Source organism: Acanthaster planci, linkage group LG02 (assembly GCF_054643075.1).
Source record: "Acanthaster planci isolate LZ-2023a linkage group LG02, COTS_SCS, whole genome shotgun sequence".
NCBI classification, from domain to species: Eukaryota; Metazoa; Echinodermata; class Asteroidea; order Valvatida; family Acanthasteridae; genus Acanthaster; species Acanthaster planci.
In genome coordinates, this window is record NC_141778.1 from 19,366,184 (window position 1) to 19,383,365 (window position 17,182).

The 17,182-nt window shown below is 42.8% G+C and overlaps 1 protein-coding gene across 4 annotated transcripts in view; it reads left to right on the forward strand.

Moving 5' to 3' along the window:
* LOC110979760 (uncharacterized) overlaps positions 1–17,182 on the forward strand; it is a 129,079-nt gene that overhangs the window by 102,035 nt on the left and 9,862 nt on the right. For 2 of the 4 annotated variants that reach the window (XM_022235804.2, XM_087133676.1), the window contains exons 10-15: positions 4,456–4,603; positions 6,065–7,351; positions 9,022–9,119; positions 10,166–10,708; positions 14,374–14,440; positions 16,735–16,874. In XM_022235804.2, coding sequence (XP_022091496.2) covers positions 4,456–4,603; positions 6,065–7,351; positions 9,022–9,119; positions 10,166–10,708; positions 14,374–14,440; positions 16,735–16,874 — 2,283 coding nt within the window. The remainder of the gene's footprint in view (positions 1–4,455; positions 4,604–6,064; positions 7,352–9,021; positions 9,120–10,165; positions 10,709–14,373; positions 14,441–16,734; positions 16,875–17,182) is intronic. The other 2 variants (XM_087133678.1, XM_087133677.1) reach the window with 2 other exon arrangements.

Sequence of the window (17,182 nt, forward strand, 5' to 3'; positions counted from 1 at the left end):
GGTCCATCAGCTGGTTGTGGAATTGTTAAATGTAAATTGGGTTCAGTTATGATTTCCGATATGGTAAAATTTGTCTGGGCACTGCACGGCAATGATAATGACTGGTATTTAGTGGCTCATTATTGGAACATTGGGATAGGGGTGTTAGATTTAATGTGACAATGTGGCTATTATGGTTGGCCAGGGGTAAGATTAATGATTAATGTAATGGAATAACAACATTTTTATAAAACTGCAGTTTTCTTTTTAGATTTCTGTTTATATGCATATTGCAAGTCAGATCTCGAGTGCAATGCGTGCGTGCTTTATAGCATACAGAGAGACGATCTTGTCTCATGAGTGATGTAGCTTTATGAATTTTTGTTCGGTAACCATTCACGTTGAGTGATTATTACAGGCATGGATTTGGCAAGGTTTTTTTTGGCTCAGGTGAACGGAGAGGGCAGTGTCAACCTTTAAGGGCAGCCTCACCTGTGTTTCGTGAATGCAAGTGGGACCCAGTGAGTAATATCGCTTGCCTGAAACCAAATAATTTAACCTCGATTCTGGTGGAGCCAAAAGAAAAAAAATGGGAGCAGGAGAGCTCCGGAAATGCATGAGCCTGCACATTAGAGCTTTTTGCAGCCGGAGCAAGTTATTAACATCAGTCAACACCTACGGGGGCGTTTTAATAACTGCTATCTGTGTCTTCGGCAATATGCCGATCTGGCACCGGGTCGTGCTGCCACTGGCCGTGCCAAAAATTCGACAGCACGGAGGAGGGAAACATAGGCGCAAATTGCACGTCGATGCGGTGAAGTTGTTGCTCAAGTGTGTCCATTGCTGAAATCAAAACTGTGGAGGTTATGCACATATGGGCTGCCTGATGGATCTGAAATATTAAAGTTGGAGTCTGGGCAAATCGTTGATTTTTATTTGTCCATTTTGTTGTTGTTTTGTTCAGCAAAAATGTATTGCAGATTTCAGAGTATCAAGACTCTCTTTTTTTAGTTGAGTTTGAACACCTCAAGACGCAATGTACATACACCAGGTGATGATTTCAGCGTATGTAATTTTAGCAATAGTAGCAAATTTTCCATGTATGTGTAAGTTTTACGCATTCAACTGTGTTCATTACTTACGTACATGTACAAGGCTCAAGGCCCTCTTTTTACAATTCAATAGTAATTTTCCCATTTGCCCAGTAAATTTCCATTTGGAGTTTTCTTTTACGTATGGGGAAAGCATCGGCAAGATTTAAAAACCACTCATTGCTACCTCAGTCCTCCAAAAGGTGAAAGAAAGATTAAAGACTGTTATTATCTGCAGGATTATATATACATCGCTCATTTTTGTGAACCATACAGTTAGGTCTAAGTACACATTCATTTATTTATTGTGCTAATGGCCACTGCCCACTTCAGCCAAAATAATTTTAAAGGGGCTTTCAGTTTTATAACACTTCTGAGTGACAAGGCCTACTCCATGCGGGAGATCCATGCATCACTGGGCTTGTCTGCAATTTCATCCACATCATCCCAGGCATCCACTCTGGGGCAGAGGTGATGCACGTGGCATATTTCAAATCAACTGACACCCACAGGAGAGCAGAGGGGACCAGCTTGAGTTTACAGTGACATGTCCCGGTCAGATTTAAAAGGTTGAGCCCGCTGCACCTTTAAATGTCAAATCTTAGGAACTGGCTGCATCCTACCAGACAATATGGAGATGAGCAGGGGTCCTTGGCAGGGCATATGCATAGCAACCAGCCACCCCGATATCACCAAAGTTGTTTGTCTCCTTGTCCCGTCCGTTATTGTTTTTTTTTCTCTCTCTCTGTCTTTCATCCACACCTGGTCCAGGGCCAGCTCTCAATGGGGATCCTCATTGTGTTTGTCGTCCCTCCCTCCCTCCTCCCCTCCCTTCCCTTTTGCAAAACTGACAGGAATTTGGCAGTGGTGTGTGACATTGTATTGTGATTCTGAGAATAGACTCCCAGGGAGCGTTTGGAGTGTTTACAGTGCTCTCACCTGGTTGCTTGATTGATAGGGCCACGGAACTGATAGTGCATACACCTGAATGTTGCTGATGGTTCTTCCTTTGTGTTGAATTGTTGTTTGTCGTTCACATCTCCAAAGGTAGACTACGTTGATCATCTCCTTGGATTTACTGTCCCACATTGAAACATACAAGCAGTCACACCTGTTTTATTAAAACATTTTGCAGGAGAAGTCCATTATATCCAGTAAGGATCCAGTCTTGTTCTGGGGGATTAAATTGTGAACATATTGACTAATTCGCTTAGATGCCGCAACTATAGTGGCACACAATGAAGGACAAGAGAAAAAAGTGAATGTCCCTGAAACTTCACATTTGCATACAATGCATAGTTTATTACAATTATGCAGATGTTATACGGCATTTGGGATAAACATATCTTTTTCCCATGCTGTCTGCAGATTTCAAATCAGGTAATTAATCAAATGGTCAGTATATATATTCATGACAATAATATACGTCTCCTGTAGTTTCTTTTGAACGAGACAGTATATGTTGACATATTACATTCCTTGTCTTTTAAAGATGTGACAAGATTTTTCTTCAGTAGTGGTGATGAGAAGCAGCAGTGATTACATATTTATTTGACAGTTGTTTGGTCTGCATCATTTCCACAAATGTTACATTCCTAGTTCTTAGGTTTTTTAGCCTCCTGATTCAGTAGTGTATGTATGATAAACTTTTGACACATGTCATCTGTTGAAGTCATCAGTCACTCCAAGTATGTACATGTACCCCCCTAGAGGTCATTGCATAGCTGCCCTCCCCTCACCCCTTGCTACCCCCTCACCCCGTGCCACATGCGGAGGGGGGTTCAGTGCCCTAATCTTTGGGCACCTCTTGTGGCCCCTGTTTTGGGAGAGGGGGTGAGATTTAGACGTGTCAGGAAGCACATTGAGCCATTGACCTGACGAAATCATTTTTGACTGCTTCCCCTCTCCCAATTTACCTGCGACTTCCTCTTCCATTTCTTTTCCTCAGATTGATTTAAAATGTTTTTTCCTTCCCCGTCTCTTTAATTTCGTTTTCAAACTTTCCTGTCTGAACATCTGTCCATGTACGTGTACACGGAGATGCAGGGGTACACTATTCAATGCCTTTTGTACACCCCAAAGGTGTTTTGTATCCAATCAATCTGAAGATAACAGGTATAACAGAATGTTTGCTGACGTCTCAGAGAAATGAATGGCAAACAGTTTGACCTCTGTCTGCCGGGAAAAGCTGTTCGATTCAGATGGGTACATTTTATTCTTTTTTTATGGTTACTCTGTTGGGAATGAACCAGAAAATTGTTTGCAGACCATCTGCTGCTAGTCCAAGCTGTGTCACTGCTAAATATATGTGTGCACAAAGTTTGTGTACATATGAGTAGATGTGATAAAAGTGCAAAGGACCTTCAACAAAAAGGACAACACTGTTAACCTGAACCGGCTAGGTGTGAGGAAAATTATCTTAAAATTGGAGGGCTTGGGCCTGTTATACCGTGCCATTGTGTGACAAGGGATGAAAAATATGCATATTACCAAAGTTAAACTGAGCATGTCTACATTCAAGTGCGTACAGTTAACAGGACTGTAGGCAAAATCATGTCATTAAAAAGGGTCTCTCAACTGGAATCTGTGCCCTAGCTGAACACAGTTATTATTGGTATCCAAGAGCTCTTGTAAATCCACCATAAATTATTGATATGTTCTGATTCGTACCTGTTTTATGCTTGAGTCATTTCACAAGGTATCATATTTAAAAAATGCTGAATTTGGTGGGAACTAGATTGTGCACTGGCTTTGAAGGGATGAATGAACTGTTTCTGTCTCACAGTAGGCCCCACAGGTCGAAGGTCAACCATCTGCACTCCATCAGTGGGGACATACAGAACAAATATTACCCAGAGTCTCCTAGCCTTGACTTCCCAATTACAGGCAGGCGGCAGGTTGGGGAAAAGAAGGCAGTGTAACAAGGAAAAAATTTACCTCTCAAATTCATGGTGTGTTCATAGCATAATAAGAGAACCTGTTTAATCTGTGGTAGAATGAATATGTATACATTATACAATTACACAAGTGAAATAACTACGTTGAGAGAAAAAGCATATGCCAGCATCATTCCATTCAGATCAGCAACATGTGCTTGTAGAATCTAGTTTTATTTATGTCATGGAATTAATTAATGCCACGGTGGTTTGTTGTTTTTTATGATTTTTTTCAGGAGTAAGCCACCCGCCAAAACAAAGGAAACAAAACAGAAACTTGTGGACTACAGTTGGGCCATCTCATCTGCAGCATTATAGTTGGCACAGTTCCAAATATAGTTGGGACTGATGCTTTAGTTTTGATATAATAGAACTACTCATGAATATTGAGTGAGTGTGTGTTATCAATATCCCAACTCTGATCCCCAGTATCCTGTATCCCTCTGCAGGCATTCAGGCAAGATGGATACCAGCCGGCTGTCAGATAGCTCCAGCGGCAGCTCCTCGGGTGAATCAGATGATGACAGCAGCTCTGGCAATGACACGGACAGTGAGAGCGATGCCAGCTCCAGTGACCATGAGTCATCTCCACCTCAGGTCAGTCAAGGCTCTGGTTGCCGTAAGCCGCCCCACCCTCCAACCCACCTGCTCACCCACCCCAAATCTGTTTGTCTCGTTTTGGCACCTTAACAGGGGTGGGGTATTTGAAATCTAGACTTCCATCCCTGTCTTGGCTTAACACTGACATCAAAACCACTTGTAGGTCTATTAAGTTCAAACTATATGATTACATTTCCATCTTTAGTCACCAGTGCAACTCTTGAAGTATGGACCTTTCGAAAATCCTGCACTACAAATTTCAATAGGAATCATCAATACTTTTTCCCCACAAAATTTGGACTGTCAAGTGAGTGAGATATTAACATGAAAAGCCCTTTTTGACAAAAACTGAATCAAAATGACTGAAACAAAAAGGCCTTGTGACTCATGCTCATAGAGTGGGTCACATGTAGTTTGATATTCCTCTCACCAAAACAGACTATTTCCTCAGCTTAAAACTCCAAATTCAGAGGGAGCAAACATCAGGCAAAGCTGGAGGTGAAGCTGAGATTTGGATAACACCCCTGGGAAAAAGTTTACATGCATTGAGAGCACTCCTAGTACACCTCAGTGAAGGGAGGAGACGTGGGGAGGAAACCAGTCATCCTCATCATAAAGTAGAGGGTGAAATTTAAATCCCAAAGTACAGCTGTCATCAGTTTTTAATCTTCTTTACATCAGGGTTGCATAAGCTGTTTGACATGTCAAAACTCTCTCACTCACTCTGTCACTCCGACAGTATTGATGGTTTACTATTTAGTCATACTATTAAAGTGGGAGTTAATGTCAGTAAAATGTGCAATCTCACATTCGTGTCCTCAGTGCATGTTCACCAATAAGTTCATACCAATAAGGACAGCAAAAAAGTAAAGGTTACTTTCAAAGTGGAGAGTGCTCTCCTAGCATTCTTAAGATTATGTAGACTGTGAATGTTACTTGAATCCTAGCGCCCCTCCGAAGCTACATGCATGGGTCACCAAAGGATAAGAAGGGGGAACCCATTGTAGGTTTTGATCAGGTAACAGCCAACTGGGACACTGACATGGGAGGCTGATCCATCATTGTCAGCTGTTATGTATCAGGACATTTAAAGTTCACATCTGAGCCTATTTAGCCACTCCCCCAAGAGGATGCCCCCTGGCAGGTTTTCCAGAACTGCTTGCCCTCCATATTTTGTGTTGACATTGTTGCCATCAACCTGATGGAGGTCAGGGGTAAAGAAAATTCAAATGGGTCAGACAGTCTGTTCATTATATTTACGATTTGACACCAACAGATCTGACATTTTTAAACTGAGGATTTCAGCTAATACATATTCAAATTTTGTGATTTGATTTTATTAGTTTCAATTTGTTTATCTGCATGAAAATGAACTTGTCTTGAATCTACTTTCACTTGTTTTCATTTTTGGTTTCAAGTTTACATTGTCACTTTTGCCTCTGAAACTGTTTTATCTAGGACAAGCCCACCCACAAAACGTACAACCTCCACGATCTCATCAACAAGAAGATGACTGAGGGGAAGAAATCACCAGGAGCCCTCAATGTCCCCAAACAGCCACCCCTCAGCAATCCACCAGCTGTCCCCAGCACAGCCCCAACTCCACCGACCCTCACCATCAAGGAAACCCAGTCCTTCCCCAACACCAACCAACACCGCCCGGCCGTGGTGGCAGCAGCGGGAGGGAAGAGAGGAGAAGGTAGTGGGGGCTTCGTCCTGGGCATCAATGACCTGACCACTACGCTGACCCCACCCGAGGGCTATGATAAAGGCAGCTTCAGCAAGTACACGTACAATGACAACAACAGCATCAACGACTTCAACAAGTTGCTGACGGAGCGGAGGACACCACTGTCCAAGTCCCCAGTCAGAACCAGCGGGAGTGCCACTAAGCAGGGCACAAACAAGCGTGGGCCCAAGAAGGCGCCAGAAAAGTCCCCTACGGTTGGGAGGTCCAAAACGGCATCGCATGCTCGGAGTGACCTGCCGCCCAAGGAATCCAAGAAGGGTGCTAAGCTGAACAAGCAGTCGAGTAAAAGTGGTGCTGAGCCCAAGGTTGAAATCAAGGCAAAGAGTTGTAAGACGACTCTGAAGGGGGACAAGAAGACCCCACCACGAATGAGAACTCCAGAAAAGAAATCGGCCAAAAAGCCCACATCCAAGGAGTTTGTGAGTGATACGGACAGCAGTGATTCAGATGATGAATTGGAAAGGCCGCCATTACTGAAAAAGGTGAACGGAACAAGTAAGCCTCACATGGTGCCCAGTCCTGCCCACAAAACCAGTACGCGCGCTGAAATAAAAAGCAAAGCGTCAGGCAAGGGCAGCAGAACTAAGGAGAAACCTAGCCTGGTCAAGACTGAGGGAGGAGCGTCTCCCGCCAAGCCCATCCTGGACGACGTGCTATTGTCCATGATCAACCAGCCCGGTTTCGGTATCACCCATGAGCCTCTCTTGTCGCCGATCAAGAACGAGGACTCGGACAGGCCAACCTCGGCTCCGCACCCACAGGAGATAACCTACAAGGATGGTATCCCCTCGCTTATTGTCAAACTCAGCCTGTCGCTCATCAATCGGGTACCCGGGCGGCCCAGGCAACCCTGTAGAACAGAAAGGCCCTCACCAGGGCACAGTTGCGGTGCCTCGGAGCTTTCTTACAGGAATGAGCTGCTAGATTTCGAGGAGGAGAGACCGCCTCCATTGGTCAAAGCCTGTAAGAGGAAACAGGAAGACCTGGAAGAGGAGGTTTGTAAAGTCTTTAGCATGTGTATTGGTTCTGTATGTGCACGATAGAGGGAGTTTTATGTCTGGGTAGTGGCAACCCTTTGGGCCAATACACCATTGGCACACACTATTTTGAGTGCGCATGGCACAAAGTGCGACAGTGTTTTCATAATAGTTGTCGCATTGTCAGTTGGGTTTAAAGTGTCCACCAAGTCGCTCTCATTGTCAACATCAAGAGGATAGGCATGTATGTAATCATGATTATCCTTAATTCAGCAGGTCGCGTGCCGTCAGCTGACTCCTCTAAACTGTCTTGCTCGACATTGGTAATGTTTCACATCGGACTATGTGGAGACCCAAAGACTTGATATTTAGGGCCTGTATGCTCATGGATTTGTCCATTGGTCCAATTAGCGCAGCAACATCTCACACCAAATTTTGAGAGGCCTGTCTTGGTCATAATGTCTACTTATCCCTTACTTTCTGATGTAAACATTGGTGATTCTTTAGTTGAAAACAAAAGGATCCCTAAAAAGGTCCAACTTTGCTTTTATCTGGCAACTGAAAGAGGGAGTTTATAACTGGGGCACTACCATTAAAATTACACTGATGAGGTCATTTGTTCACATTATTTTTCACATTATGGGAAAGAGTTGACAACACCAGCTGGGTTTTGCTGTTTCACAAGGACTTGGCACTTTTGACCTTGTTTTTGAATTACATGCATTAAGTTGTAATTTTTGTCAGTGCTAACAACGATGAATAAGCATATGAAGCAGTTAATTGCTTATGTGTGTGATACCGTATAGGCACATTGAAGAATTCGTTATTAACTATGAAAAATGATGCATGGAAAGTGACATCCCAAGACAGACACTCGGCAGATCACTCTTTTTCCAAATTGGTCCTCTCCAGTCTGGAAATGCAGCTTAGAAATGTTGGTGGTACCACACTTGTCATCAGTCAAGAGCCCCCCAACTTACAGAGGCTTCAAGTGCCCTGTGTGTTCCAGTGTTTTCTGTTGTCAGTGAGCCAGTCATTAATCAGTGCATAAGCATTGAACATCAATCAGTACATGCAACACAATACGTTACCACCTGGTACCACTCCAAGTGGCATCCAAATATTTCTCCTGCACCGGAGGCACCCTTGTGCAACATTAGACGGTCACGTGTCAGTCTCTTTCCCCTGTGCAAGTGAAAAATGAAGCTCACCAAAGGCAGATTGTTGTAGCATCATCTGTTGATATATGGAAAGCGGCTTAGCCTATAAAAAGCAAGCTACACTAGTTATACTTGTATGAGTGATCTGTGTGCAAACTGAAATGTGAGCCTCTGAAGAAGAATCACTTGGTCACGCAGTTATTGAAGTGCTTGAACATGTTTTTAAAAAACTAGTGACGGGTAGTTACGCGTGAAAGTGACATGGCATCATCCCATTACTGTCCCCATCATCATTTCTAATTCACAAATGAAAAGGAAGTTGTTTTTTCCAAAAATAAAAGTGAAAGTAAAACATAATGGTGCTGCCAGATTTTTATCCACATTCGTACTTTTTTGTTAAAAAGCTTTTTAACGTTTTTTTTTTAAATGGAATGACAAATTGTATATAATTGCCCATTCCTTTCTAATGATACACGCATATCTGGTTTTTTTTAAACTGTTTTAATTGACGTTCGTTTCACCGGACAGAATCCTGTCAAGGAGCCTTTGTCTGGGTGCAAGAAACCAAAGAGTGAGAGTGGCATCAAGTCTTCAAGAATCCTCCACAACGAGGAGCTGGAACACGAGTAAGTCTTCCATCTTAAAGGAGCACAGCTTCCGCCGGTATGCGGGAACAGGGCTGTCTAAACTTGCAGTCAATTAGAAATCCAGATTTCCATGGTGTTTACTGTTTCTTCCAGGCACTATTCGTAAAAGAGGGAATTGGAAAAAGGAATCAGCAACCAACAACCACTCACGTGGTCTGAACTCAACATCAGGCAGCGGATTTATCATTGCAAATACCGCATTGTGCCTATATAAAGTTTGAAGGGTGGTTTAAGGATCTTGGGGGTCGTAGAAATCAGAGTGGCCCATGGCCATAGAAAAGCAGGGAAGATAAATGCTGGGCCATATAGCAAGTCACATGAATTCTTCTCATCTTGGTTTTTGCCACGACAGGTTTGTGCTACTTACTCCTTTACATCTTTTGTTGATGGCAGGAGGGGTCAATTTTAACTCAAAGAGTCACAGATAAAACCAGAGGTTATCTGTCCGTGTCACGACAGAACAGACAACTTTTTTGCATGCTTTAGTCAAATTGAGAAATTAACCTACTATATAAATATGTAAGTGCCCCTTTAATGTCACGTGACTAGTCATGTGATGACATTATCTTGACATCAGGTCAATTTTCATCTGCAACGCCTCTCTAGATATCTACAAGGTTACAACCCAATTGGGCATGTATTTCAGGAGATATCATTATGGGAACATGATAAGCCATAAGACCTCCTTAAGAACTCTTTATTGTTAACTATAAACATTGACTGTCATTTTGTATGGGCAACCAAAGTGTGCAGGAAGTTCCTCCGAGGTTGGTGACAGCTTTTGATGCACATTCCTCCATTGCCTTAAGATGCACATTCGCAGAGTTGCTGTAGGGAGAGAAGGCTATTTTCCATCGGTATTTAATAGTATTGTAATTTGTTATTTACTTTTTAATAGTCACAGACCCTTTCAATATTTTGTGAAGTTGAACCACCAAAGTAGGGGTTTTCAATTCTGCTTGACAGGGTTAGTATGTGTCCAGCTAGATTTTGATATCTCCATTTGCCGTCTGTCCTCTGACTAGGTTGTCATCTCTCCCCGACAGCGACACTGTCTTGGACAGGAGGCGGCCCCCTGAACGGCGAGGCAGCACCAACAGCGTCTCTAGCCTACTATCCTCACAAAGCAGCTGTAGTAGCAGTCGCAGGAGCGACCGCGAGTCGTCGCAGCAGCAACAGCAGCCCACCAAGCGACGCAAAAAGGCCACCAATGATTTCATGGACTCCAGTAGTTGCAGCAGCTGCAGTAGTGGCAGCAGTGCCAGCAGCGGCGGCGGCGGCACAAACTTTCTGCATGCACCGTCCAACTCTGCAGTGCCTGGTGGAGCCGTAGTGAGAGGACATGCCTGGGGCTCGCCCCCACCTCAGGCCGAAGAACGAGTTGATAGATCGCAGGACTCCACCAGTGTGTCAAATGACGTAACCTGCACAAGGAATGGACACCGGTCAGTCGGCGAGGAGTGGGGAGATGTCGCCGTTGGTGCAGACTATGTCAAAAACTCTAATCCCCTTGTTGCAAGAAAAAATATGATGGATAGGCAACGGATAGGCATGGAGTTTGAAGAAAGGTATGGCCAATTTGCATCATTTTTGACATTACGTTTAAAGGCAACATGCAGTGTTTGCTTAACCGTAGTTAAAAACTGTCATTCCTAGTATTTCACACACAACATGGTCAACAAAACTGGTCAGGCACAAGAAAACAACATGGTGTGATACAGGGCATGATCAGCAGTAAACCCCATCAATGTCAGAACCAAACGTTAGGATGCAGGTGCAAAGCACTCTTTCAAATCTTACCTCGAGATTCAAAACATTCTTTTCTACAGTGCAGATAGTGTTATATTTGTAAGGGATGGTGATTTGAAAGAGATCGGGCAAGAATGAGTTTCCAATTGTAATCTTGCAACTTGAGTTGCTACTCAAACCTCAGTGGATTTCATGAGGACAGGAATCTTAGCGCGCCAGTCCTGGTGTGACTTCCTGTACTTTGTTTCATTATCAGTATCGGAAGGGCAGATTGCAGCAATTATGGGGACTACTCCCCTTGGCTACTGTGGCCAGTCTCCATATTGAAGCGGCTGCCACAGACAATCACTCATATTTTTCATGCCTTCAAGAAGAGAAAAAAAAAGAGAATAAGAAAAACAGATTGTCCCATAGTGTAGAGTTATACCTTGTGTAACTTTCACCAATGTACCATACGGTGGGGACTTGCCCTCAGGTGTATGTTGAAGGTAGACTTATAAGCCTGCCGTTCCTTTGAGCAAGGCAGAACTCCAACCATCGCCTTAATCAGGCTGAGCCTGTAAGTTCCCCCCCTTCCTCCTTCCGCATTGATAAGCTTCCTCCGTAGAAGTCAGTGGACCCAGAGCAGGACTTAAACAAACCTAACCGTTTAACCTGTCGTTCATGTTGGCAGCCAGACTGAGTCGCTGACTATGCCAAACGTCACCTTCTCCCCCCCCCAAAAAAGAAAAAACGACAGAGCGAGACCCAAATGCCTTTAATCTTCCCTGCAGGAAGGCAGCAATGTCTGTGATCAGCACCAGGGAAACAAGGTTTATGTTAGTACAGGAGTGAGCTTAAAGGAGCGGCAGAGCCCTGTCTCCATTTATTTAATTTGAAGTGCATCGATTGATGAATACATGTGCTGCATGACTAGAATATTCTTAGCTGAGTAATTCATACATCATTCTTCACTGTTGTGAACGTTTAACTTACCGGCTGTAATTTTTTTTCTTATTGAAACTCCATTGGACATGAAGGCAATTAATGAGCTGATAATAGGATGTAAATTAAGAACGGGGATGTGAATGAATTCAGTTTCAAACAGTTTACTCACCCCTTTGATGGGTTGAATCAGTGGACATTTCCCCTGCATCGGGGCAGTATTCTATCTGTAGAAGTAGCCCCTGGTGCCCCATCAAATTTTTCTTCTCTTTCACTGTAAAAATTGCCTGCCAAGTTTAGAAGTTGGACCCTAAATTTACAAAATTCTGGAATATATCGTTGTGCACAACATTATCTTTCTCAATGCCTCCATTTGCCTTTGAAATGAATGTCTTAGATGGCCAGATATGTATACTAGACCTAACTTAAAAATGGGGGGGGGCTCCTCGAGTGGATCCTGAATCCCGCTAGGCTCCCTCCCTCCCATTTCAGTTCTTCTACCCATCCCCACCATGTTTACGGTCCAAAACTTAGGCAAAACTGGAACAGTGGAGAGTAGGAAGGGGTTACATGTAGCCGTGTATGCATAAAATTTAGAAAAAGTGTGCAGCGGTGTCGCACTCTCTTTAATGCCACGGTACAAGAAGCCAGCAGGTGATACTGTGTCGTATCTGGCCAAGACCAGCCCAGCAAGCAGGGATTTGACATTCAATACCCACAACCGGCTAGTGTGCGTGTGTACCCGGGCTGGCAGGTGTAACAACATGATTTGCTGGCTTTTTAAGCTGCGCCTTTGCTTGTCCCCCCCCCTTTGTGCTGCGGTGGATATCTGCAAGACGATCGCAACTGTGATAATTCACTAATATCCTTCCAGGATGGGACAGAGGCAACTTGTTTCTGGGGGAACAATGGTAGACAGACTAAGTGTGTGATACTGTTACGCCCAGTCTTCTACCTCATGTATTTTTCTACGCCTTTTTTTCCGTCTTCTGTCATTAAAATCTTTCATAATCACTAATGGTTTATGAAGAACATTCACTTTATGTTTTTTATTTGCCTGTTTTCGAACATTAATTAGAAAATGTGCCATGCTTTTAACAATTTATTGATTACAGGTCTTGCAAGCCATTAAGATGGAGAATACAAAACAGACAGAATACATACTTTTGACCCACTAGAAGTTCAGTTTTGAAATTTTTTTAGGGTTTGCGGCAATTTTAAGAAATCTAATGTGAGTTGGATGAAGAGTGGAAGCAACCAAAACATCAATATGCCAATAAAAAGCAGTTATCGTATATTTACAAAAGAAAAGCCGTGAAAAAAGTTTTTTTTATACAAATGACAATACCAAGCATTTCTTTTAAAGCTGGTATTAGAACCAGGGTACTCTGATTAAAAATCATGATTAATAATGTTCGTAGAGACCCTAAGGGCTCAAGCACCCTTCTATCTTATTAATTATTGCGTGGCACATTTTTTTTAATCGGAAAAACGGAGCAGTACGTCTTAATAAAATACATTCACATTCCTTGGAGTCCAGTCCGTCTGTAATGAAGTGAGAGAAATAATTAACGATATGGTGAGATACTGGATCAGAGGTTCATTAGCTCGTTACGGCGCCATTAATCTAGGGGAGAAAGGAAACTCATTTGCCCCTTGGCAGATCCCTAAGGATCTCCGGGGCTTGACATTGATCTGATTATGGTATTCCCACCTGTAAAATGGTACTAATCATTTCTGGAGAAGAGAAGGGAAGAGAAAACAAAGACAATACGAACCTTGATGGCTTTATAGCCTGAAGTTGTATACTTACCTGCGGTGCTGGACTGAGTGCTGAGGAGAAAAAGTGAGACATCAAACTGTGAAACATTTGCCCAGCGTGTCTAGTGATCTACTTGCCAATGCCAAATATTACCAAGCCGACTCTGTAATCTGGCTCCTGTTGGGAGGACTTGATTCCTGGGTGTTTTTGTTTTTGTCACGACTTGCCTTGAGGCAAGGCTATCCTGAAAATGTAATGTCACCCAGCTTCACAAAAGGATTGGCAAGTTGCCATTACAGCCTTTGCAAATCTTATCCAATGAAAGCAAGTTAAAATGCGTCATCATGGAGGCCGAACTTGGAAATATTGTGTTTATCAAATCTGTGAAACCAAGAGTAGTACAGGAGCGGCCATTTATGAGGTGTTGTAATTCCCCGTCCCCCCTGTGAAATTAGGACTGCAGATTATTCTGCCCTTTGTCTTTCCACTGCCATCTCTCCAATGCCTGTGTTCTGTACAGAACAAGTGAAACATCTCATAAGTCGGTGTATAGGGGTAGTTTTAAATTACGTTGGCTTCAAGAAGCCTTTCATGGTAACGGACGAACGTAATCAAAAAAGATGGAAAAGAGTTCTCATTTCGTGAGTGCCGTCATTCTGGCCAAATGTTGCTTTATTTTTTGGCCCTCTGCTTCATGTGCATGTACACTCTAGTTTTGTTTGGTTGTGTGCAGAAGGCGCATTTCAACTGATCTAATAATAGGAAGGGTCTTTTATTTTTCTTTCTGTTTCATTACAGCAGGCAGTTTACTGCAGATGCTTACCTTGCGGAGGGAAAGAAGCTTAAAAGACAGGCTGATGCACAGGTATGAGTGACCTTTAACCTGAAAGCTAGGGACAGTCTGAAAACATTCAGTTAACAGTAACAGTTGTGATGACTTCAAGTGTGGTGGCAGTCCCTGCACCTCCTCTATCCTAAGCCATCCCTGAACTTCTAAATTGCCTCCCCCATGCACCCTTTACTTGGACCTTACAAGTTCAGTGAAAATTACTCAATATGTCCTACTTTTGCAGAGGATTTGTTGAAACAGACTAGAGATTTGCCAAAATTATTTCCATTAAGATACGAGTCACTTGCCCATTTTTTGTCCCCACAAAGAAAGCAAAATGTTGGCCTAGACACACCCTGAACATACAACAAAGTTTCAAATTTTGAGAAGTTTAATTGGTTGAGTAACTTAATTTCTGCCGTAGGAAACCGAATTCACACCACTTTTTTTTCTTTTAATGGGAACAATTTGGGAAGGAGAAAAACCCACATTTCCGGGGACATGAGATAGCCACGAGACTGCTGGAGTTTGACTATTGCTGCCTGCTTAGCTTCAGCTATCTGGCAACAAGTCAACTTGCCACACCCTCCATCCTGTTGTAAATCTCTGATAAAGGCCTTGCAGTCATGCTGATAACATCCTGCAGCCTTGCAGTTGGCCACACCCTCAAAATCCCTTCACCACCTGTTTCTGTTTATATTACCCCTGTCCCATCAAGATGAGACTAGCCAGAATAGACTCTTTTTAAGTTGGATTGTAAACCTGAATATCTTTTGTGTTTTACTAATCATAACCGTCAAACGTTGACACTGAACTTGTAAGCGCTGTGTGTCAGTTTTAGAGTTTGGATTTTGTACTTACGTCATTTCTGTGTTTTTTGTTTATGAGGGTTTTTGTATTTCAGCATTTGTGACCTGCGCCTTTGTGTCCACAGCTTTGCTGCAGAATGCGTGAATGTTTCCTTTTCATATCCTATTTTCTTGAGTGGATACGTCTGGTGAATGCCTGGTTCAATTTCTGATTCATCATTCATTCTTTTATGAGGCAATCATAGAGCTTAAAAGGTCAACGAAATGTTAGATAATATCAGGCTGTTAGGATTCTACCCTACACAGTTCGTTATTGTCTTTTTACCAAACTGAAGAGAGCAGTGCATGTCAAGACGTGAAGGTCATGTTGATTTCTTGCTCAGGTAGTCATGTGCTTTTTTTTCTCAAAACAAGTTATAGTGCAGTAAAACTGAGCTGTTTTATTTCCCCAACCAAGCCATCTTAGTACAGTCAGAGCACCACAAGCTCAATAAACGGTTCTGACAGCAATCCTGTTTTTAGCACGTCATGACTCTCGGCATCATCCGTCTGTCGTCATTAAGGGCTCCGTTTACCCGCCACCCTTAGCACGCAGCAATTCTGTCTATAAACACCTCAATCTAGGATCCCCTTAAACCCTTCTTTCGTCTCACCGCTGCCAAATGAATATCAGGGACCTCGGCGGAATACAGGAATAGAGCAACTGTTTCCTCTTGCCTGGATACTCCCGTCCTATCACACATTAAGCAGGGCATCCCAATGGGAAATCTAGGATTTGGAAGGATTGTGACCCATGCAGTCAAATCTACCCCCCTGACCTTTTGGGCATGCACGTCACATTCTATAGGTAAAGGGGAGAGGGGGTGGTTAAGGTGTAACATCCCCTTGTGTAGGGCACTCTCAGTCCCAACAGCTGCGAGTGTGATTAATGCTCCTCGTGCAGCCTGCGCTGAATCATTCACAAAGGTCTCCACTCCAGACGTCCTACTTTTGCAGAGAGTTCGTGGAAACAGATAAAACATGTTGTCCAAAATGTCATTTTTGTTGAGCTTTGAGATACTTGATCATTATCTTCCTGGACAAAAAACCTGACACAAATCAAAAACTGGAAGCACCAGTGCATTCCCATTTTATAAAACTCCCCCTACCCTCCCCCTAAATAGACCTTTTGAGTCTCCCTTTTACAGTAAATATTCGTGTTTTGTGAGTGTTTGATGGTATTTTGCCATGGGATAATTGCCCATTTAAATTACAAATGTATATTGGAAGGCATTGAATTCATGACACTTAAAATAAATCACGTAGAAGTGTCGAGCTCAGTTTTATTGTTACTGATGGCTCTCTTTGTTACATTTCTGCCATAGAATTGTAATCTCATAAACTGAGATGATGTGCTTACATAATAAAGATAATACAGAAACACTTCGCAAGGAGCAGATTCATATTGAGTAATGATAAACACCTGGCAAACACCTGCGGACTTGATTTTTTTTTTTTTCTCTAATTTCGTGATACCTTCAGAGTGACAAGAACAAGAAGGCTTTGATGTACTTTGATGCGGTGTTGTCCTTCATACTGTGTGGTAACTCCATGGAAAATGACCCACTAGTCCCCATCGAGAAAGCCACTACCATGTATTCAGATACCTGTGACATTATCAAGTGAGTTCAATGCCTGGGCAACACTTATTGAAGAGCATTTAAATCATAATGTATATAGTCAGCTGGATTTAAGGGCATTGGCTGTGCTTGCTCATGCATATGAATTAATCCTTACATTTATGAATAATCTGATGTACATGTTTAATCTTTATGCATATGTATGAGCAAGGTTCACCAATACCAGCATCCAAATGTCACCCTCTGTGATATGTTTTTCACAACAGTAGTATAAAAAGCTTCTAGGCAGAAGGAAAAGGGGATGATTCCCCCCTCCCCGGCTTTATGTCTACTTCTACGCACTCTAAAAC